This window comes from Salmo salar, chromosome ssa03, assembly GCF_905237065.1.
Source record: "Salmo salar chromosome ssa03, Ssal_v3.1, whole genome shotgun sequence".
In the NCBI taxonomy this organism is placed as follows: domain Eukaryota; kingdom Metazoa; phylum Chordata; class Actinopteri; order Salmoniformes; family Salmonidae; genus Salmo; species Salmo salar.
In genome coordinates, this window is record NC_059444.1 from 99,819,452 (window position 1) to 99,836,055 (window position 16,604).

Below are 16,604 nucleotides of genomic sequence, written 5' to 3' on the forward strand. Positions count from 1 at the left end.
ATTACCACGCTAACTACAAAGTCAGAGAAAGGAATGAGGCAGGGACGGGGTGTGGCGGCATTTCTGTGGAGGGGGAAAAAAAGTATGGTGAACAAAGTGGCATGGATGGTATCTGTTGATGTTGTGTCTACGCATGCGTGTGTATGTGCCTATCAGACTGGTATGGCATATGGCCACAGAGATAGACATGTATGGCTGGTACTTTCCAAGCTAGACTGACGCCAAACAAACTCCCATTTCCTCCTCTAAAAAAACAGAGGGAGGGAGAGAAAGAGGGAGAGGTTCCTCAGGTCCAGGAGGCTCCTCTCTTGTCTTATCCTGTATTTTTTTTTTTGGGGGGGGGGGTCCTGCTTTTCCCCTGCAACATAATCACCTCTTTAACAACATTACCAATAGTTAGTCTGGCGTTAGTGGGGTTCCCCACGTCTACATCAGTCTCTCCTTCATCAAATTGTAGCCATATACCCCTTGGTCTGAGTGATGAAAGCACTTGTCTTTTAAGTTTGTAGATCAGTGGAAATGAATGGGGAGCGAGAGAGAGAGAGAGAGAGAGAGTAGAGAACAGACGCACAATGAGATTCCTATCGAAAGTAAAAGTGAATGGATGCCCTGGGCACGACGCGAACACACACAGACGCACAACAAACGACCACAAAGTGCACGGAACATTCAAGGACAGCTATAGCTTAATGCATTTGGACACGGATCATATAGTGGAAGCTGTTGCCTTTTAACCCGAGGGATGGAGACTCTCGATTCCCGCCAGACAGGTGAGATTTTTTGGGTTCTTTTTCTGCTTGTCTCCTCAATATAATTTTATCCGACGCACTTGCAACGATCCCATCTCCACTGCATGGTGAAAAAAAACAAAAAAACATATACATTTTATTGAAAAGACAATAAATGTCACTTATTTTGTACTATTTATTTAAGAGTTCTAACTGTTTTTATATTTGTAAATCAATTTAATTTCGCCGTATTTTGTTTGTGAACGATTGCATGTGGTGGGTGATTTGATGGGGGGGATTCCAGTCAGCAACGAGAGAAGTGAATAACCCGGTGTCTTCTATGGCCCCCTGTAAGCGCTGGTCTCAGTTCTGTTATTCAGATGGAATAATACTCTGTGTTGCAATCTAACTCCTGTAATGTTTAATTTGTGTTTGGAAGGTTATTTGGCATTTTATTGTTATATTATAGAACTTGTATCATGTCCGCCACCCCCCACACACCGCCCCCACATGTTTAACAGCAATACAACTGTGACACGTGGGGGAGGGGGGGAAAAACGTGGAGGTCATTAATTAGGCCATACTTTATTTTCTGATCTGTTTTAATATAATTCTCGACATGGCAAAAAAATAGATGAACTTCTCAACTGTCACCCCCCCATACAGGATGTGGGTACAATCTAGATGCTCTGGGTCCCTGCTGAAACCAAATATATTAGTTATAGTGAAAGACCAGTCCGTTTCAGCTTTGGACCAGAGAAATTATCTTTAGAGAGATCGGACAAACATTGACAATGTTGAATATTGTTCAAAATTCTAGAATTTCTGTTTTTATTTATTTTATTTTATTTAACGAGGCAATTTCAGTTAAGAGCAAATTATTATTTTACAATGACGGCCTACACCGGCCAAACCCGAACGACCCTGGGCGAATTGTACGCCACCCTTTGGGACTCCTGGTCAAGTGTGATGCAGCCTGGGATCGAACCAGGGTATGTAGTGATAGTTACATAGCATTATTTAAATATTAAATATTACCCATGTCCTTTTAATGGGGTTCTAACATGGCTGTTATAGAATGTTGTAGTGTTAATGAGGTTCTAACATGGCTGTTATAGAATGTTGTAGTGTGATGTTAATGGGGTTCTAACATGGCTGTTATAGAATGTTGTAGTGTCACGTTAATGGGGTTCTAACATGGCTGTTATAGAATGTTGTAGTGTCATTTTAATGGGGTTCTAACATGGCTGTTATAGAATGTTGTAGTGTCATGTTAATGGGGTTCTAACATGGCTGTTATAGAATGTTGTAGTGTCATGTTAATGGGGTTCTAACATGGCTGATATAGAATGTTGTAGTGTCATGTTAATGGGGTTCTAACATGGCTGCTATAGAATGTTGTAGTGTTAATGGGGTTCTAACATGGCTGTTATAGCATGTGTAGTCTCATGTTAATGAGGATCTAACATGGCTGTTCTAGAATGTTGTAGTGTCATGTTAATGTGTTCTAACATGGCTGCTATAGAATGTTGTAGTGTCATGTTAATAGGGTTCTAACATGGCTGTTATAGAATGTTGTAGTGTCATGTTAATGGAGTTCTAACATGGCTTTTATATAATGTTGTAGTGTCATGTTAATGGGTTTCTAACATGGCTGTTATAGAATGTTGTAGTGTTAATGGGGTTCTAACATGGCTTTTATAGAATGTTGTAGTGTTAATGGGGTTCTAACATGGCTGTTATAGCATGTGTAGTCTCATGTTAATGGGGTTCTAACATGGCTGTTATAGAATGTTGTAGTGTCATGTTAATGGGGTTCTAACATGGCTGCTATAGAATGTTGTAGTGTCATGTTAATGGGGTTCTAACATGGCTGTTATAGAATGTTGTAGTGTCATGTTAATGGGGTTCTAACATGGCTGTTATAGAATGTTGTAGTGTCATGTTAATAAGGATCTAACATGGCTGCTATAGAATGTTGTAGTGTCATGTTAATGGGGTTCTAACATGGCTTTTATAGAATGTTGTAGTGTTAATGGAACTCTAACATGGCTGTTATAGAATGTTGTAGTGTCATGTTAATAGGGTTCTAACATGGCTGTTATAGAATGTTGTAGTGTCATTTTAATGGGGTTCTAACATGGCTGTTATAGAATGTTGTAGTGTCATGTTAATGAGGATCTAACATGGCTGTTATAGAATGTTGTAGTGTCATGTTAATGGGGTTCTAACATGGCTGTTATAGAATGTTGTAGTGCCATGTTAATGAGGATCTAACATGGCTGTTATAGAATGTTGTAGTGTCATGTTAATGGGGTTCTAACATGGCTGTTATAGAATGTTGTAGTGTCATGTTAATGGGGTTCTAACATGGCTGTTATAGAATGTTGTAGCGTCATGTTAATGGGGTTCTAACATGGCTGTTATAGAATGTTGTAGTGTCATGTTAATGGGGTTCTAACATGGCTGTTATAGAATGGTGTAGTGTTAATGGGGTTTCTAACATGGCTTCTATAGAATGTTGTAGTGTCATTTTAATGGGGTTCTAACATGGCTGTTATAGAATGTTGTAGTGTCATTTTAATGGGGTTCTAACATGGCTGTTATAGAATGTTGTAGTGTCATGTTAATGGGGTTCTAACATGGCTGTTATAGAATGTTGTAGTGTCATTTTAATGGGGTTCTAACATGGCTGTTATCGAATGTTATAGCTTGAAAAATGATGTAGTTGGTTAAAGGAACCAACCCTTGATATCCCCACATTATGGAAATCTGTTTTTGTACTGCCTCTCCTGAAAGCTGGAGATCCTTCGCTACTTGACAACTATCGAACATATCAAAATCGTCTGTACTTGTCTAAGGTAGTAGGCAGCTAAAGGCCTACTTCCAAGAAAACAATTATTTTAAATGGAATGCAATCAGGTTTTAGGTCTGGCCACAGCACTGTTTCAGCAACACTGAAGGTTTTAAATGACATTCACTGTGTTCTTGATAAGAAGCTACATTGTGTGTCTCGTCTTTAATGATTTGTCGAAAGCATTTGACACCGTGTTATTGTAAAGGTTAAAATGTTGTGGAATGACTGGTCGTGCTCTAGGTTTGTTTATAAATGACCAATCAAGTCTTACAGAATGTGTAATGGCGGATGGTTGTAAAATCGGAGTCCATGGAGTTGTGCTCAGGTGTTCCGCAAGGTTCTATTTTGGGCCCACTGTTGTTCATTTTGTATATCAACAACATTTGAAACAATGGATGTTCATTTTTATGTAGATGATATTGATAGTAGTTTACCTTCAGCTTTTGAAAATGCCCAAAGAGCATTTAACATCATACAACAGAATCTGTATGATTTTAAAGCTGGTTCTAAATTCAGGGTAAAACAAAATACATGGTATTTTCAAATGCCAGGTATGTTACCGATCATGTCATTGCTACATTGACTGGACGTACTATAGAGAAAGTGAAAGTGTACAAATATTTGGGTGTGTGAGTTGATGATAAGCTGAGATTCACTGTGCCTGTAGAGAACTTGATAAGGAAGCTCATTGCTGAAAATAGGTTTTTATTACCGGCGTAAGGCTTGTTTTTCTTTTGAGACCAGGAAGGAGCTGGTACGATGTATAGTCGTGGCAAAAAGTTTTGAGAATGACACAAATATTAATTATCACAAAGTCTGCTGCCTCAGTTTGTATGATGGCAATTTGCATATACTCCAGAATGTTATGAAGAGTGATCAGATGAATTGCAATTAATTGCAAAGTCGCTCTTTGCCATGCAAATGGAACTGAATCCCCCAAAAAACATTTCCACTGCATTTCAGCCCTGCCACAAAAGGACCAGCTGACATGTCAGTGATTCTCTTGTTAACAAAGGTGTGAGTGTTGATGAGGGCAAGGCTGGAGATCACTCTGTCATGCTGATTGAGGTCAAATAACAGACTGGAAGCTTCAAAAGGAGGGTGGTGCTTGGAATCATTGTTCTTCCTCTGTCAACCATGGTTACCTACAAGGAAACACATGCCGTCATCATTGCTTTGCACAAAAGGGCTTCACAGGCAAGGATATTGCTGCCAGTAAGATTGCACCTAAATCAACCATTTATCGGATCATCAAGAACTTCAAGAAGAGCGGTTCAATTGTTGTGAAGAAGGCTTCAGGGCGCCCAAGAAAGTCCAGCAAGCGCCAGGACCGTCTCCTAAAGTTGATTCAGCTGCGGGATCGGGGCACCACCAGTACAGAGCTTGCTCAGGACGGCAGCAGGCAGGTGTGAGTGCATCTGCACGCACAGTGAGGCAAAGACTTTTGAAGGATGGCCTGGTGTCAAGAAGGGCAGCAAAGAAGCCACTTCTCTCCAGGAAAAACATCAGGGACAGAATGATATTCTGCAAAAGGTACAGGGATTGGACTGCTGAGGACTGGGGTAAAGTCATTTTCTCTGATGAATCCCCTTTCCGATTGTTTGGGGCATCCGGAAAAAAGCTTTTCCGGAGAAGACAAGGTGAGCTCTACCATCAGTCCTGTGTCATGCCAACAGTAAAGCATCCTGAGACCATTCATGTGTGGGGTTGCTTCTCAGCCAAGGGAGTGGGCTCACTCACAATTTTGCCTAAGAACACAGCCATGAATAAAGAATGGTACCAACACATCCTCCGAGAGCAACTTCTCCCAACCATCCAGGAACAGTTTGGTGACGAACAATGCCTTTTCCAGCATGATGGAACACCTTGCCATAAGGCAAAAGTGATAACTAAGTAGCTTGGGGAACAAAACATCGATATTTTGGGTCCACGGCCAGGAAACTCCCCAGACCTTAATCCCATTGAGAAATTGTGGTCAATCCTCAAGAGGCGGGTGGACAAACAAAAACCCACAAATTCTGACAAACTCCAAGCATTGATTATGCAAGAATGGGCTGCCATCAGTCAGGATGTGGCCCAGAAGTTAATTGACAGCATGCCAGGGCGGATTGCAGAGTCTTGAAAAAGAAGGGTCAACACTGCAAATATTGAATCTTTGTATCAACTTCATGTAATTGTCAATAAAAGCCTTTGACACTTATGAAATGCTTGTAATTATACTTCAGTATTCCATAGTAACATCTGACCAAAATATCTAAAGGCAGCAAACTTTGTGAAAATTAATATTTGTGTCATTCTCAAAACTTTTGGCCACGGCTGTACATTACTGGCAGTTTTAGATTGTAGTGATGTTATATATATGCAGGCCTCAACCACTACCCTGAGAGCACTTGATTCAGTGCATCATGCAGCCCTCAGGTTCATCACAAATCAGAAACGTCTAACACATCATTGTCCCTTTTCTGATTTGCTTCTAACAGTACCAAAAATTAGAACAGGTCATGGTAGGAATAGTTTTAGTTATTCAGCTCCGTGGTCCTGGAATTCTCTCCTGAACATTTTAAAATGTGACGATCTAGTTTTGTTGGTGGAGTTTAAACACTTGATCGATGTATATATCATAGAAGAGTGTAATTGTCTTAAGGACAGCTGTTTTTTTTTTGTCAAGACTTTCGTATTTTTTAACGTAAAAATGTTTTTTGTTGTTGTATTGTATGTGTGTTTATAGTTTTCTTTAATGTTGTGTTAGTGTAATGCAAGTTGTTTTGACTGAAACATTGTTCCCTCTGCTGCTATTGGACCAGGTCTCTCTTGGAAAAGAGATGCTATCTCAATGAGAAAAAAACTGTATAAATAAAGGTTAAATAAAAATAAAAAACACCAAGCCACCTTATTGAGAGGTCCTGATGCTAGTGGAGAGACCGTAACCCAACACCTTATTGAGAGGTCCTGATGCTAGTGGAGAGACCATAACCCAACACCTTATTGAGAGGTCCTGATGCTAGTGGAGAGACCATAACCCAACACCTTATTGAGAGGTCCTGATGCTAGTGGAGAGACCATAACCCAACACCTTATTGATAGGTCCTGATGCTAGTGGAGAGACCGTAACCCAACACCTTATTGAGAGGTCCTGATGCTAGTGGAGAGACCGCAACCCAACACCTTGTTGAGGGGTCCTGATGCTAGTGGAGAGACTGTAACCCAACACCTTATTGAGAGGTCCTGATGCTAGTGGAGAGACCGTAACCCAACACCTTATTGAGAGGTCCTGATGCTAGTGGAGAGACCATAACCCAACACCTTATTGAGAGGTCCTGATGCTAGTGGAGAGACCGTAACCCAACACCTTATTGAGACCGTAACGAACAACACCTTATTGAGAGGTCCTGATGCTAGTGGAGAGACCATAACCCAACACCTAGACACCTTATTGAGAGGTCCTGATGCTAGTGGAGAGACCGTAACCCAACATCCTTATTGAGAGGTCCTGATGCTAGTGGAGAGACCATAACCCAACACCTTATTGAGAGGTCCTGATGCTAGTGGAGAGACCGTAGCCCAACACCTTATTGAGAGGTCCTGATGCTAGTGGAGAGACCGTAACCCAACACCTTATTGAGAGGTCCTGATGCTAATGGAGAGACCCCAACCCAACACCTTATTGAGAGGTCCTGATGCTAGTGGAGAGACCGTAACCCAACACCTTATTGAGAGGTCCTGATGCTAGTGGAGAGACCATAACCCAACACCTTATTGAGAGGTCCTGATGCTAGTGGAGAGACCATAACCCAACACCTTTTTGAGAGGTCCTGATGCTAGTGGAGAGACCGTAACCCAACATTTTATTGAGAGGTCCTGATGCTAGTTGAGAGACCATAACCCAACACCTTATTGAGAGGTCCTGATGCTAGTGGAGAGACCGTAACCCAACACCTTATTGAGAGGTCCTGATGCTAGTGGAGAGACCGTAACCCAACACCTTATTGAGAGGTCCTGATGCTAATGGAGAGACCATAACCCAACACCTTATTGAGAGGTCTTTATGCTAGTGGAGAGACCATAACCCAACACCTTATTGAGAGGTCCTGATGCTAGTGGAGAGACCGTAACCCAACACCTTATTGAGAGGTCCTGATGCTAGTGGAGAGACCATAACCCAACACCTTATTGAGAGGTCCTGATGCTAGTGGAGAGACCATAACCCAACACCTTATTGAGAGGTCTTGATGCTAGTGGAGAGACCATAACCCAACACCTTATTGAGAGGTCCTGATGCTAGTGGAGAGACCATAACCCAACACCTTATTGAGAGGTCCTGATGCTAGTGGAGAGACCATAACCCAACACCTTATTGAGAGGTCCTGATGCTAGTGGAGAGACCATAACCCAACACCTTATTGAGAGGTCCTGATGCTAGTGGAGAGACCATAACCCAACACCTTATTGAGAGGTCCTGATGCTAGTGGAGAGACCGTAACCCAACACCTTATTGAGAGGTCCTGATGCTAGTGGAGAGACCATAACCCAACACCTTATTGAGAGGTCCTGATGCTAGTGGAGAGACCGTAACCCAACACCTTATTGAGAGGTCCTGATGCTAGTTGAGAGACCATAACCCAACACCTTATTGAGAGGTCCTGATGCTAGTGGAGAGACCGTAACCCAACACCTTATTGAGAGGTCCTGATGCTAGTGGAGAGACCGTAACCCAACACCTTATTGAGAGGTCCTGATGCTAATGGAGAGACCATAACCCAACACCTTATTGAGAGGTCTTTATGCTAGTGGAGAGACCATAACCCAACACCTTATTGAGAGGTCCTGATGCTAGTGGAGAGACCGTAACCCAACACCTTATTGAGAGGTCCTGATGCTAGTGGAGAGACCATAACCCAACACCTTATTGAGAGGTCCTGATGCTAGTGGAGAGACCATAACCCAACACCTTATTGAGAGGTCTTGATGCTAGTGGAGAGACCATAACCCAACACCTTATTGAGAGGTCCTGATGCTAGTGGAGAGACCATAACCCAACACCTTATTGAGAGGTCCTGATGCTAGTGGAGAGACCATAACCCAACACCTTATTGAGAGGTCCTGATGCTAGTGGAGAGACCATAACCCAACACCTTATTGAGAGGTCCTGATGCTAGTGGAGAGACCATAACCCAACACCTTATTGAGAGGTCCTGATGCTAGTGGAGAGACCGTAACCCAACACCTTATTGAGAGGTCCTGATGCTAGTGGAGAGACCATAACCCAACACCTTATTGAGAGGTCCTGATGCTAGTGGAGAGACCGTAACCCAACACCTTATTGAGAGGTCCTGATGCTAGTTGAGAGACCATAACCCAACACCTTATTGAGAGGTCCTGATGCTAGTGGAGAGACCGTAACCCAACACCTTATTGAGAGGTCCTGATGCTAGTGGAGAGACCGTAACCCAACACCTTATTGAGAGGTCCTGATGCTAATGGAGAGACCATAACCCAACACCTTATTGAGAGGTCTTTATGCTAGTGGAGAGACCATAACCCAACACCTTATTGAGAGGTCCTGATGCTAGTGGAGAGACCGTAACCCAACACCTTATTGAGAGGTCCTGATGCTAGTGGAGAGACCATAACCCAACACCTTATTGAGAGGTCCTGATGCTAGTGGAGAGACCATAACCCAACACCTTATTGAGAGGTCTTGATGCTAGTGGAGAGACCATAACCCAACACCTTATTGAGAGGTCCTGATGCTAGTGGAGAGACCATAACCCAACACCTTATTGAGAGGTCCTGATGCTAGTGGAGAGACCATAACCCAACACCTTATTGAGAGGTCCTGATGCTAGTGGAGAGACCATAACCCAACACCTTATTGAGAGGTCCTGATGCTAGTGGAGAGACCATAACCCAACACCTTATTGAGAGGTCCTGATGCTAGTGGAGAGACTGTAACCCAACACCTTATTGAGAGGTCCTGATGCTAGTGGAGAGACCATAACCCAACACCTTATTGAGAGGTCCTGATGCTAGTGGAGAGACCATAACCCAACACCTTATTGAGAGGTCCTGATGCTAGTGGAGAGACCGTAACCCAACACCTTATTGAGAGGTCCTGATGCTAGTGGAGAGACCATAACCCAACACCTTATTGAGAGGTCCTGATGCTAGTGGAGAGACTGTAACCCAACACCTTATTGAGACCGTAACCCAACACCTTATTGAGAGGTCCTGATGCTAGTGGAGAGACCATAACCCAACATCTAGACACCTTATTGAGAGGTCCTGATGCTAGTGGAGAGACCGTAACCCAACACCTTATTGAGAGGTCCTGATGCTAGTGGAGAGACCGTAACCCAACACCTTATTGAGAGGTCCTGATGCTAGTGGAGAGACCGTAACCCAACACCTTATTGAGAGGTCCTGATGCTAGTGGAGAGACCATAACCCAACACCTTATTGAGAGGTCCTGATGCTAGTGGAGAGACCATAACCCAACACCTTATTGAGAGGTCCTGATGCTAGTGGAGAGACCATAACCCAACACCTTATTGAGAGGTCCTGATGCTAATGGAGAGACCGTAACCCAACACCTTATTGAGAGGTCCTGATGCTAGTGGAGAGACCATAACCCAACACCTTATTGAGTGGTCCTGATGCTAGTGGAGAGACTGTAACCCAACACCTTATTGAGAGGTCCTGATGCTAGTGGAGAGACCATAACCCAACACCTTATTGAGAGGTCCTGATGCTAGTGGAGAGACCGTAACCCAACACCTTATTGAGAGGTCCTGATGCTAGTGGAGAGACCATAACCCAACACCTTATTGAGAGGTCCTGATGCTAGTGGAGAGACCATAACCCAACACCTTATTGAGAGGTCCTGATGCTAGTGGAGAGACCATAACCCAACACCTTATTGAGAGGTCCTGATGCTAGTGGAGAGACCGTAACCCAACACCTTATTGAGAGGTCCTGATGCTAGTGGAGAGACCATAACCCAACACCTTATTGAGAGGTCCTGATGCTAGTGGAGAGACCGCAACCCAACACCTTATTGAGAGGTCCTGATGCTAGTGGAGAGACCGTAGCCCAACACCCAACACCTTAATAATTTTTTCACCTCTTCCACACTGACTTTTTACGGAATTCAAAAGTACAATTCTTGTCTGTCATAATATGGTCAGATATACTTGGATGTGTAGTGTCAGCGTTTGTTGCTGGCATGTCATACCTAAGTTTGCTTATCTTGCCGGTAATATAATGAATGAGCCATCTGATTTTGATGAGCTGAGTTTGCCTTTTTGCCCAAAATTACATTGAAGGTGCTGCAAAGTTTTTTTACTATCATTCTTTATGTCATTTATTTACATTTGACATTTTAGTCATTTAGCAGATGCTCTTATCCAGAGCGACTTACAGTAGTGAATGCATACATTTTATTTATTTATTATTATTATTATCTTTTTCTTGTACTGGCCCCCCGTGGGAATCGAACCCACAACCCTGGCGTTGCAAACACCATGCTCTACCAACTGAGCCACAGGTTTCATAGTGTAGTTTCTATTTCTTTTTATTCAGTTTAGTCACATGATTTCTCAACTTGCAGTACATTTGCCAATCGGTTGTGCAGCCAGACTTATTTTCCATTCCTTTTGCCTCATCCTTCTCAAACCATACCATTTTTCAATTCCTCATCAATCCACAGGGATTTAACAGTTTTTACACGTCATTTTCTTAACGGGTACATGCTTATTAGTAACTGGGATAAGCAATTTCATAAATGTGTCAAGTGCCGTGTCTGTTTGCTCCTCATTACACACCACAGACCAACAAATATTCTTTACATCAACACCATAGGAATCACTACAAAACGTATTGTATGACCTCTTATACACTATATTAGACCCAGCCTTTGGAACTTTGGTTTTCCTAGGTTGAGAGAATGCCAAGAGTGTGCAAAGCTGTCATCAAGGCAAAGGGTGGCTATTTTGAAGAATCTCAAATCTTAAAATATATTATGATTTTTTTTTAAACACTTTTATGGTTACTACGTGATTCCATATGTGTTATTTCATAGTTTTGATGTCTTCACTATTATTCTACAATATAGTAAAAAATAGTAAGAAAAACCCTGGATTATGTAGGTGTGTCCAAACTTTTGACAGGTACTGTACCTCTCTGTTGATATCACATACATTATCAAGCATAATCACACATGTTGTCCAGATAATGACTGTTAGCACTAGGTGGTCTATAGTAGCTTCCCACCAGAATGGGCTTTAGGTGAGGACAGATGAACCTGTAGCCATATTACTTCAACAGTATTTAACATGAGATCCTCTCTAAGCTTTACAGGAATGTGGTTCTGAGTATAAACAACCACACCTCCACCATTGGAATTCCTGTATTTTCTGTAGATGTTATAACTATGTATTGCTACCACTGTATCATCAAAGGTATTGTCTAAGTGAGTTTCAGAGATAGTCAGAATATGAATGTCATCTGTTACTAGTAAATTATTCATTTCATGAAACTTGTTTCTTAAGCTACATATGTTAACGTGGGATATTTTTGAGTACTTTTCTGTGATGGTTTCTTGTTTTTCATTGTTTTACTGGGAAACTTATCAGAAGTAGACATTCTCATGTTATTTATGCTAGTGCAGGTTGAGCTGCACACAGTGGACTTCCTCCCCTAGGGCACACCGCATCCGTGGTAACGGCATAAATCTGGTTCATAGGCACATGATTGATGCATACAATAGATGTAGAATATGGTGATCCAATGTGATTTGGTCAACAGGTGCCAGGATGCAGGATGTGGACATTATGGATCTGCCCATCTCCCCTACACTTGAGGTTGAAGACTTTCTGCCAGGTAACCTAATAGTTACCCTGGACTAACACTGATCTATAGAGATATAGTTACCCTGGACTAACACTGATCTATAGAGATATAGTTACCCTGGACTAACACTGTTCTATAGAGATATAGTTACCCTGGACTAAACACTGTTCTATAGAGATATAGTTACCCTGGACTAAACACTGTTCTATAGAGATATAGTTACCCTGGACTAAACACTGTTCTATAGAGATATAGTTACCCTGGACTAACACTGTTCTATAGAGATATAGTTACCCTGGACTAACACTGTTCTATAGAGATATAGTTACCCTGGACTAACACTGTTCTATAGAGATATAGTTACCCTGGACTAAACACTGTTCAATAGAGATATAGTTACCCTGGACTAACACTGTTCTATAGAGATATAGTTACCCTGGACTAACACAGAGATATAGTTACCCTGGACTAACACAGAGATATAGTTACCCTGGACTAACACTGTTCTATAGAGATATAGTTACCCTGGACTAACACTGTTCTATAGAGATATAGTTACCCTGGACTAACACTGTTCTATAGAGATATAGTTACCCTGGACTAAACACTGTTCTATAGAGATATAGTTACCCTGGACTAACACTGTTCTATAGAGATATAGTTAACCTGGACTAACACTGTTCTATAGAGATATAGTTACCCTGGACTAAACATTGTTCAATAGAGATATAGTTACCCTGGACTAACACTGTTCTATAGAGATATAGTTACCCTGGACTAACACAGAGATATAGTTACCCTGGACTAACACAGAGATATAGTTACCCTGGACTAACACTGTTCTATAGAGATATAGTTACCCTGGACTAACACTGTTCTATAGAGATATAGTTACCCTGGACTAACACTGTTCTATAGAGATATAGTTACCCTGGACTAACACTGTTCTATAGAGATATAGTTACCCTGGACTAACCACTGTTCTATAAAGATATAGTTACCCTGGACTAACACTGTTCTATAGAGATATAGTTACCCTGGACTAACACTGTTCTATAGAGATATAGTTACCCTGGACTAAACACTGTTCTATAGAGATATAGTTACCCTGGACTAACACTGTTCTATAGAGATATAGTTACCCTGGACTAAACACTGTTCTATAGAGATATAGTTACCCTGGACTAACACTGTTCCAGAGAGATATAGTTACCCTGGACTAACACTGTTCTATAGAGATATAGTTACCCTGGACTAACACTGATCTATAGAGATATAGTTACCCTGGACTAACACAGAGATATAATTACCCTGGACTAAACACTGTTCTATAGAGATATAGTTACCCTGAACTAACACTGAGATATAGTTACCCTGGACTAAACACTGTTCTATAGAGATATAGTTACCCTGGACTAACACTGATCTATAGAGATATAGTTACCCTGGACTAACACTGTTCTATAGAGATATAGTTACCCTGGACTAACACTGAGATATAGTTACCCTGGACTAAACACAGAGATATAGTTACCCTGGACTAAACACTGTTCTATAGAGATATAGTTACCCTGGACTAACACTGAGGTATAGTTACCCTGGACTAAACACTGTTCTATAGAGATATAGTTACCCTGGACTAACCACTGTTCTATAGAGATATAGTTACCCTGGACTAACACTGTTCTATAGAGATATAGTTACCCTGGACTAACACTGTTCTATAGAGATATAGTTACCCTGGACTAACACTCATCTATAGAGATATAGTTACCCTGGACTAACACTGTTCTATAGAGATATAGTTACCCTGGACTAAACACTGTTCTATAGAGATATAGTTACCCTGGACTAACCACTGTTCTATAGAGATATAGTTACCCTGGACTAACACTGTTCTATAGAGATATAGTTACCCTGGACTAACACTGTTCTATAGAGATATAGTTACCCTGGACTAACACTGTTCTATAGAGATATAGTTACCCTGGACTAACACTCATCTATAGAGATATAGTTACCCTGGACTAACACTGTTCTATAGAGATACAGTTACCCTGGACTAACACTGTTCTATAGAGATATAGTTACCCTGGACTAACCACTGTTCTATAGAGATATAGTTACCCTGGACTAACACTGTTCTATAGAGATATAGTTACCCTGGACTAACACTGTTCTATAGAGATATAGTTACCCTGGACTAACACTGTTCTATAGAGATACAGTTACCCTGGACTAACACTGTTCTATAGAGATATAGTTACCCTGGACTAACACTGTTCTATAGAGATATAGTTACCCTGGACTAACACTGTTCTATAGAGATATAGTTACCCTGGACTAACACTGTTCTATAGAGATATAGTTACCCTGGACTAACACTGTTCTATAGAGATATAGTTACCCTGGACTAACACTGTTCTATAGAGATATAGTTACCCTGGACTAACACTGTTCTATAGAGATATAGTTACCCTGGACTAACACTGTTCTATAGAGATATAGTTACCCTGGACTAACACTGTTCGTACAATTTGATTTGATTTGATTCAGGATGAATGGAGTTAGATCTGTTAGCCCTGTTAGCCTTGTTAGCCCTGTTGACTTGTGATCAATAACATTTGATTTGATTTGATTCAAGATTAATGGAGTTAGCCCTGTTAGCCCTGTTAGCCCTGTTAGCCCTGCTAGCCCTGTTAGCTCTGTTAGCCCTGTTAGCTCTGTTAGCCCTGTTAGCCCTGTTAGCCCTGTTAGCCCTGCTAGCCCTGTTAGCTCTGTTAGCCCTGTTAGCTCTGTTAGCCCTGTTAGCCCTGTTAGCCCTGTTAGCTCTGTTAGCCCTGTTAGCTCTGTTAGCCCTGCTAGCCCTGTTAGCTCTGTTAGCCCTGTTAGCTCTGTTAGCCCTGTTAGCCCTGTTAGCCCTGTTAGCCCTGTTAGCTCTGTTAGCCCTGTTAGCCCTGTTAGCCCTGCTAGCCCTGTTAGCTCTGTTAGCCCTGTTAGCTCTGTTAGCCCTGTTAGCCCTGTTAGCCCTGTTAGCCCTGTTAGCTCTGTTAGCTCTGTTAGCTCTGTTAGCCCTGCTAGCCCTGTTAGCTCTGTTAGCCCTGTTAGCTCTGTTAGCCCTGTTAGCCCTGTTAGCCCTGTTAGCCCTGTTAGCTCTGTTAGCCCTGTTAGCCCTGTTAGCCCTGCTAGCCCTGTTAGCTCTGTTAGCCCTGTTAGCTCTGTTAGCCCTGTTAGCCCTGTTAGCCCTGTTAGCCCTGTTAGCTCTGTTAGCCCTGTTAGCCCTGTTAGCCCTGTTAGCTCTGTTAGCTCTGTTAGCCCTGTTAGCTCTGTTAGCTCTGTTAGCTCTGTTAGCCTGCCCCCAGAGCAGGTTAGTTCTGAAGGATTCGTTGCCATAGACATTTACCTGGCTAAATGGTGAACCACTTTTGTGGTACCGGTTATCCTGAATTTAATTCAGAGTTGACTAAAGTTACCTTGGTAGTTATAGGGCTAAGGTAACCGTGCAACATAACACTGTTATACAAAGGACAATGTTCAGAAACTTTTAGTTCCGTATGGATATCTCTCTCTCTCACACACACACACACACACACACACACACACACACACACACACACACACACACACACTGTTCTATAAAGGGAACTGTTGTTCTATACAGGACATAGAGTTGATGAAGGGACATGATTCATTAGAGGAACGTTAGTCCCTCATAACTCTGCACCGTAACACTCCATTCCTCCCTGTCTCCCCGTCTCCCCGTCTCCCCGTCCCAATATTCCTCTTCTCCCGACTTCGCTTGTGGCCCGTTGGCATCCCAACGTAACTCCATCCCCTAATAGTCCTGCTCACCTTGGAAACGTGTTTTCCGGGTTCTCACTCATGAGGGGACGGGTATAATTGTTGTTATAATATTACTTAACTTCCTGGTGAGGCACAGCCAGGGAAGGTGATTGGTTGTTTAGTCACAGCCAGGGAAGGTGATTGGCTGTTTAGTCACAGTCAGGGAAGGTGATTGGCTGTTTAGTCACAGCCAGGGAAGGTGATTGGCTGTTTAGTCACAGCCATGGAAGGTGATTGGCTGTTTAGTCACAGCCAGGGAAGGTGATTGGCTGTTTAGTCACAGTCAGGGAAGGTGATTGGCTGTTTAGTCACAGCCAGGGAAGGTGATT

At 42.2% G+C, this 16,604-nt stretch overlaps 1 protein-coding gene across 1 annotated transcript in view; it reads left to right on the forward strand.

Annotated features, from left to right (window-relative positions):
* Positions 1-353: 353 nt before the first annotated feature.
* Positions 354-16,604, forward strand: part of LOC106592012 (class II, major histocompatibility complex, transactivator) — a 61,924-nt gene continuing 45,673 nt past the window's right edge. Inside the window, exons 1-2 of the mRNA XM_045716087.1 lie at positions 354-770; positions 12,388-12,462. Coding sequence (XP_045572043.1) covers positions 743-770; positions 12,388-12,462 — 103 coding nt within the window. The 5' untranslated portion in view covers positions 354-742. The remainder of the gene's footprint in view (positions 771-12,387; positions 12,463-16,604) is intronic.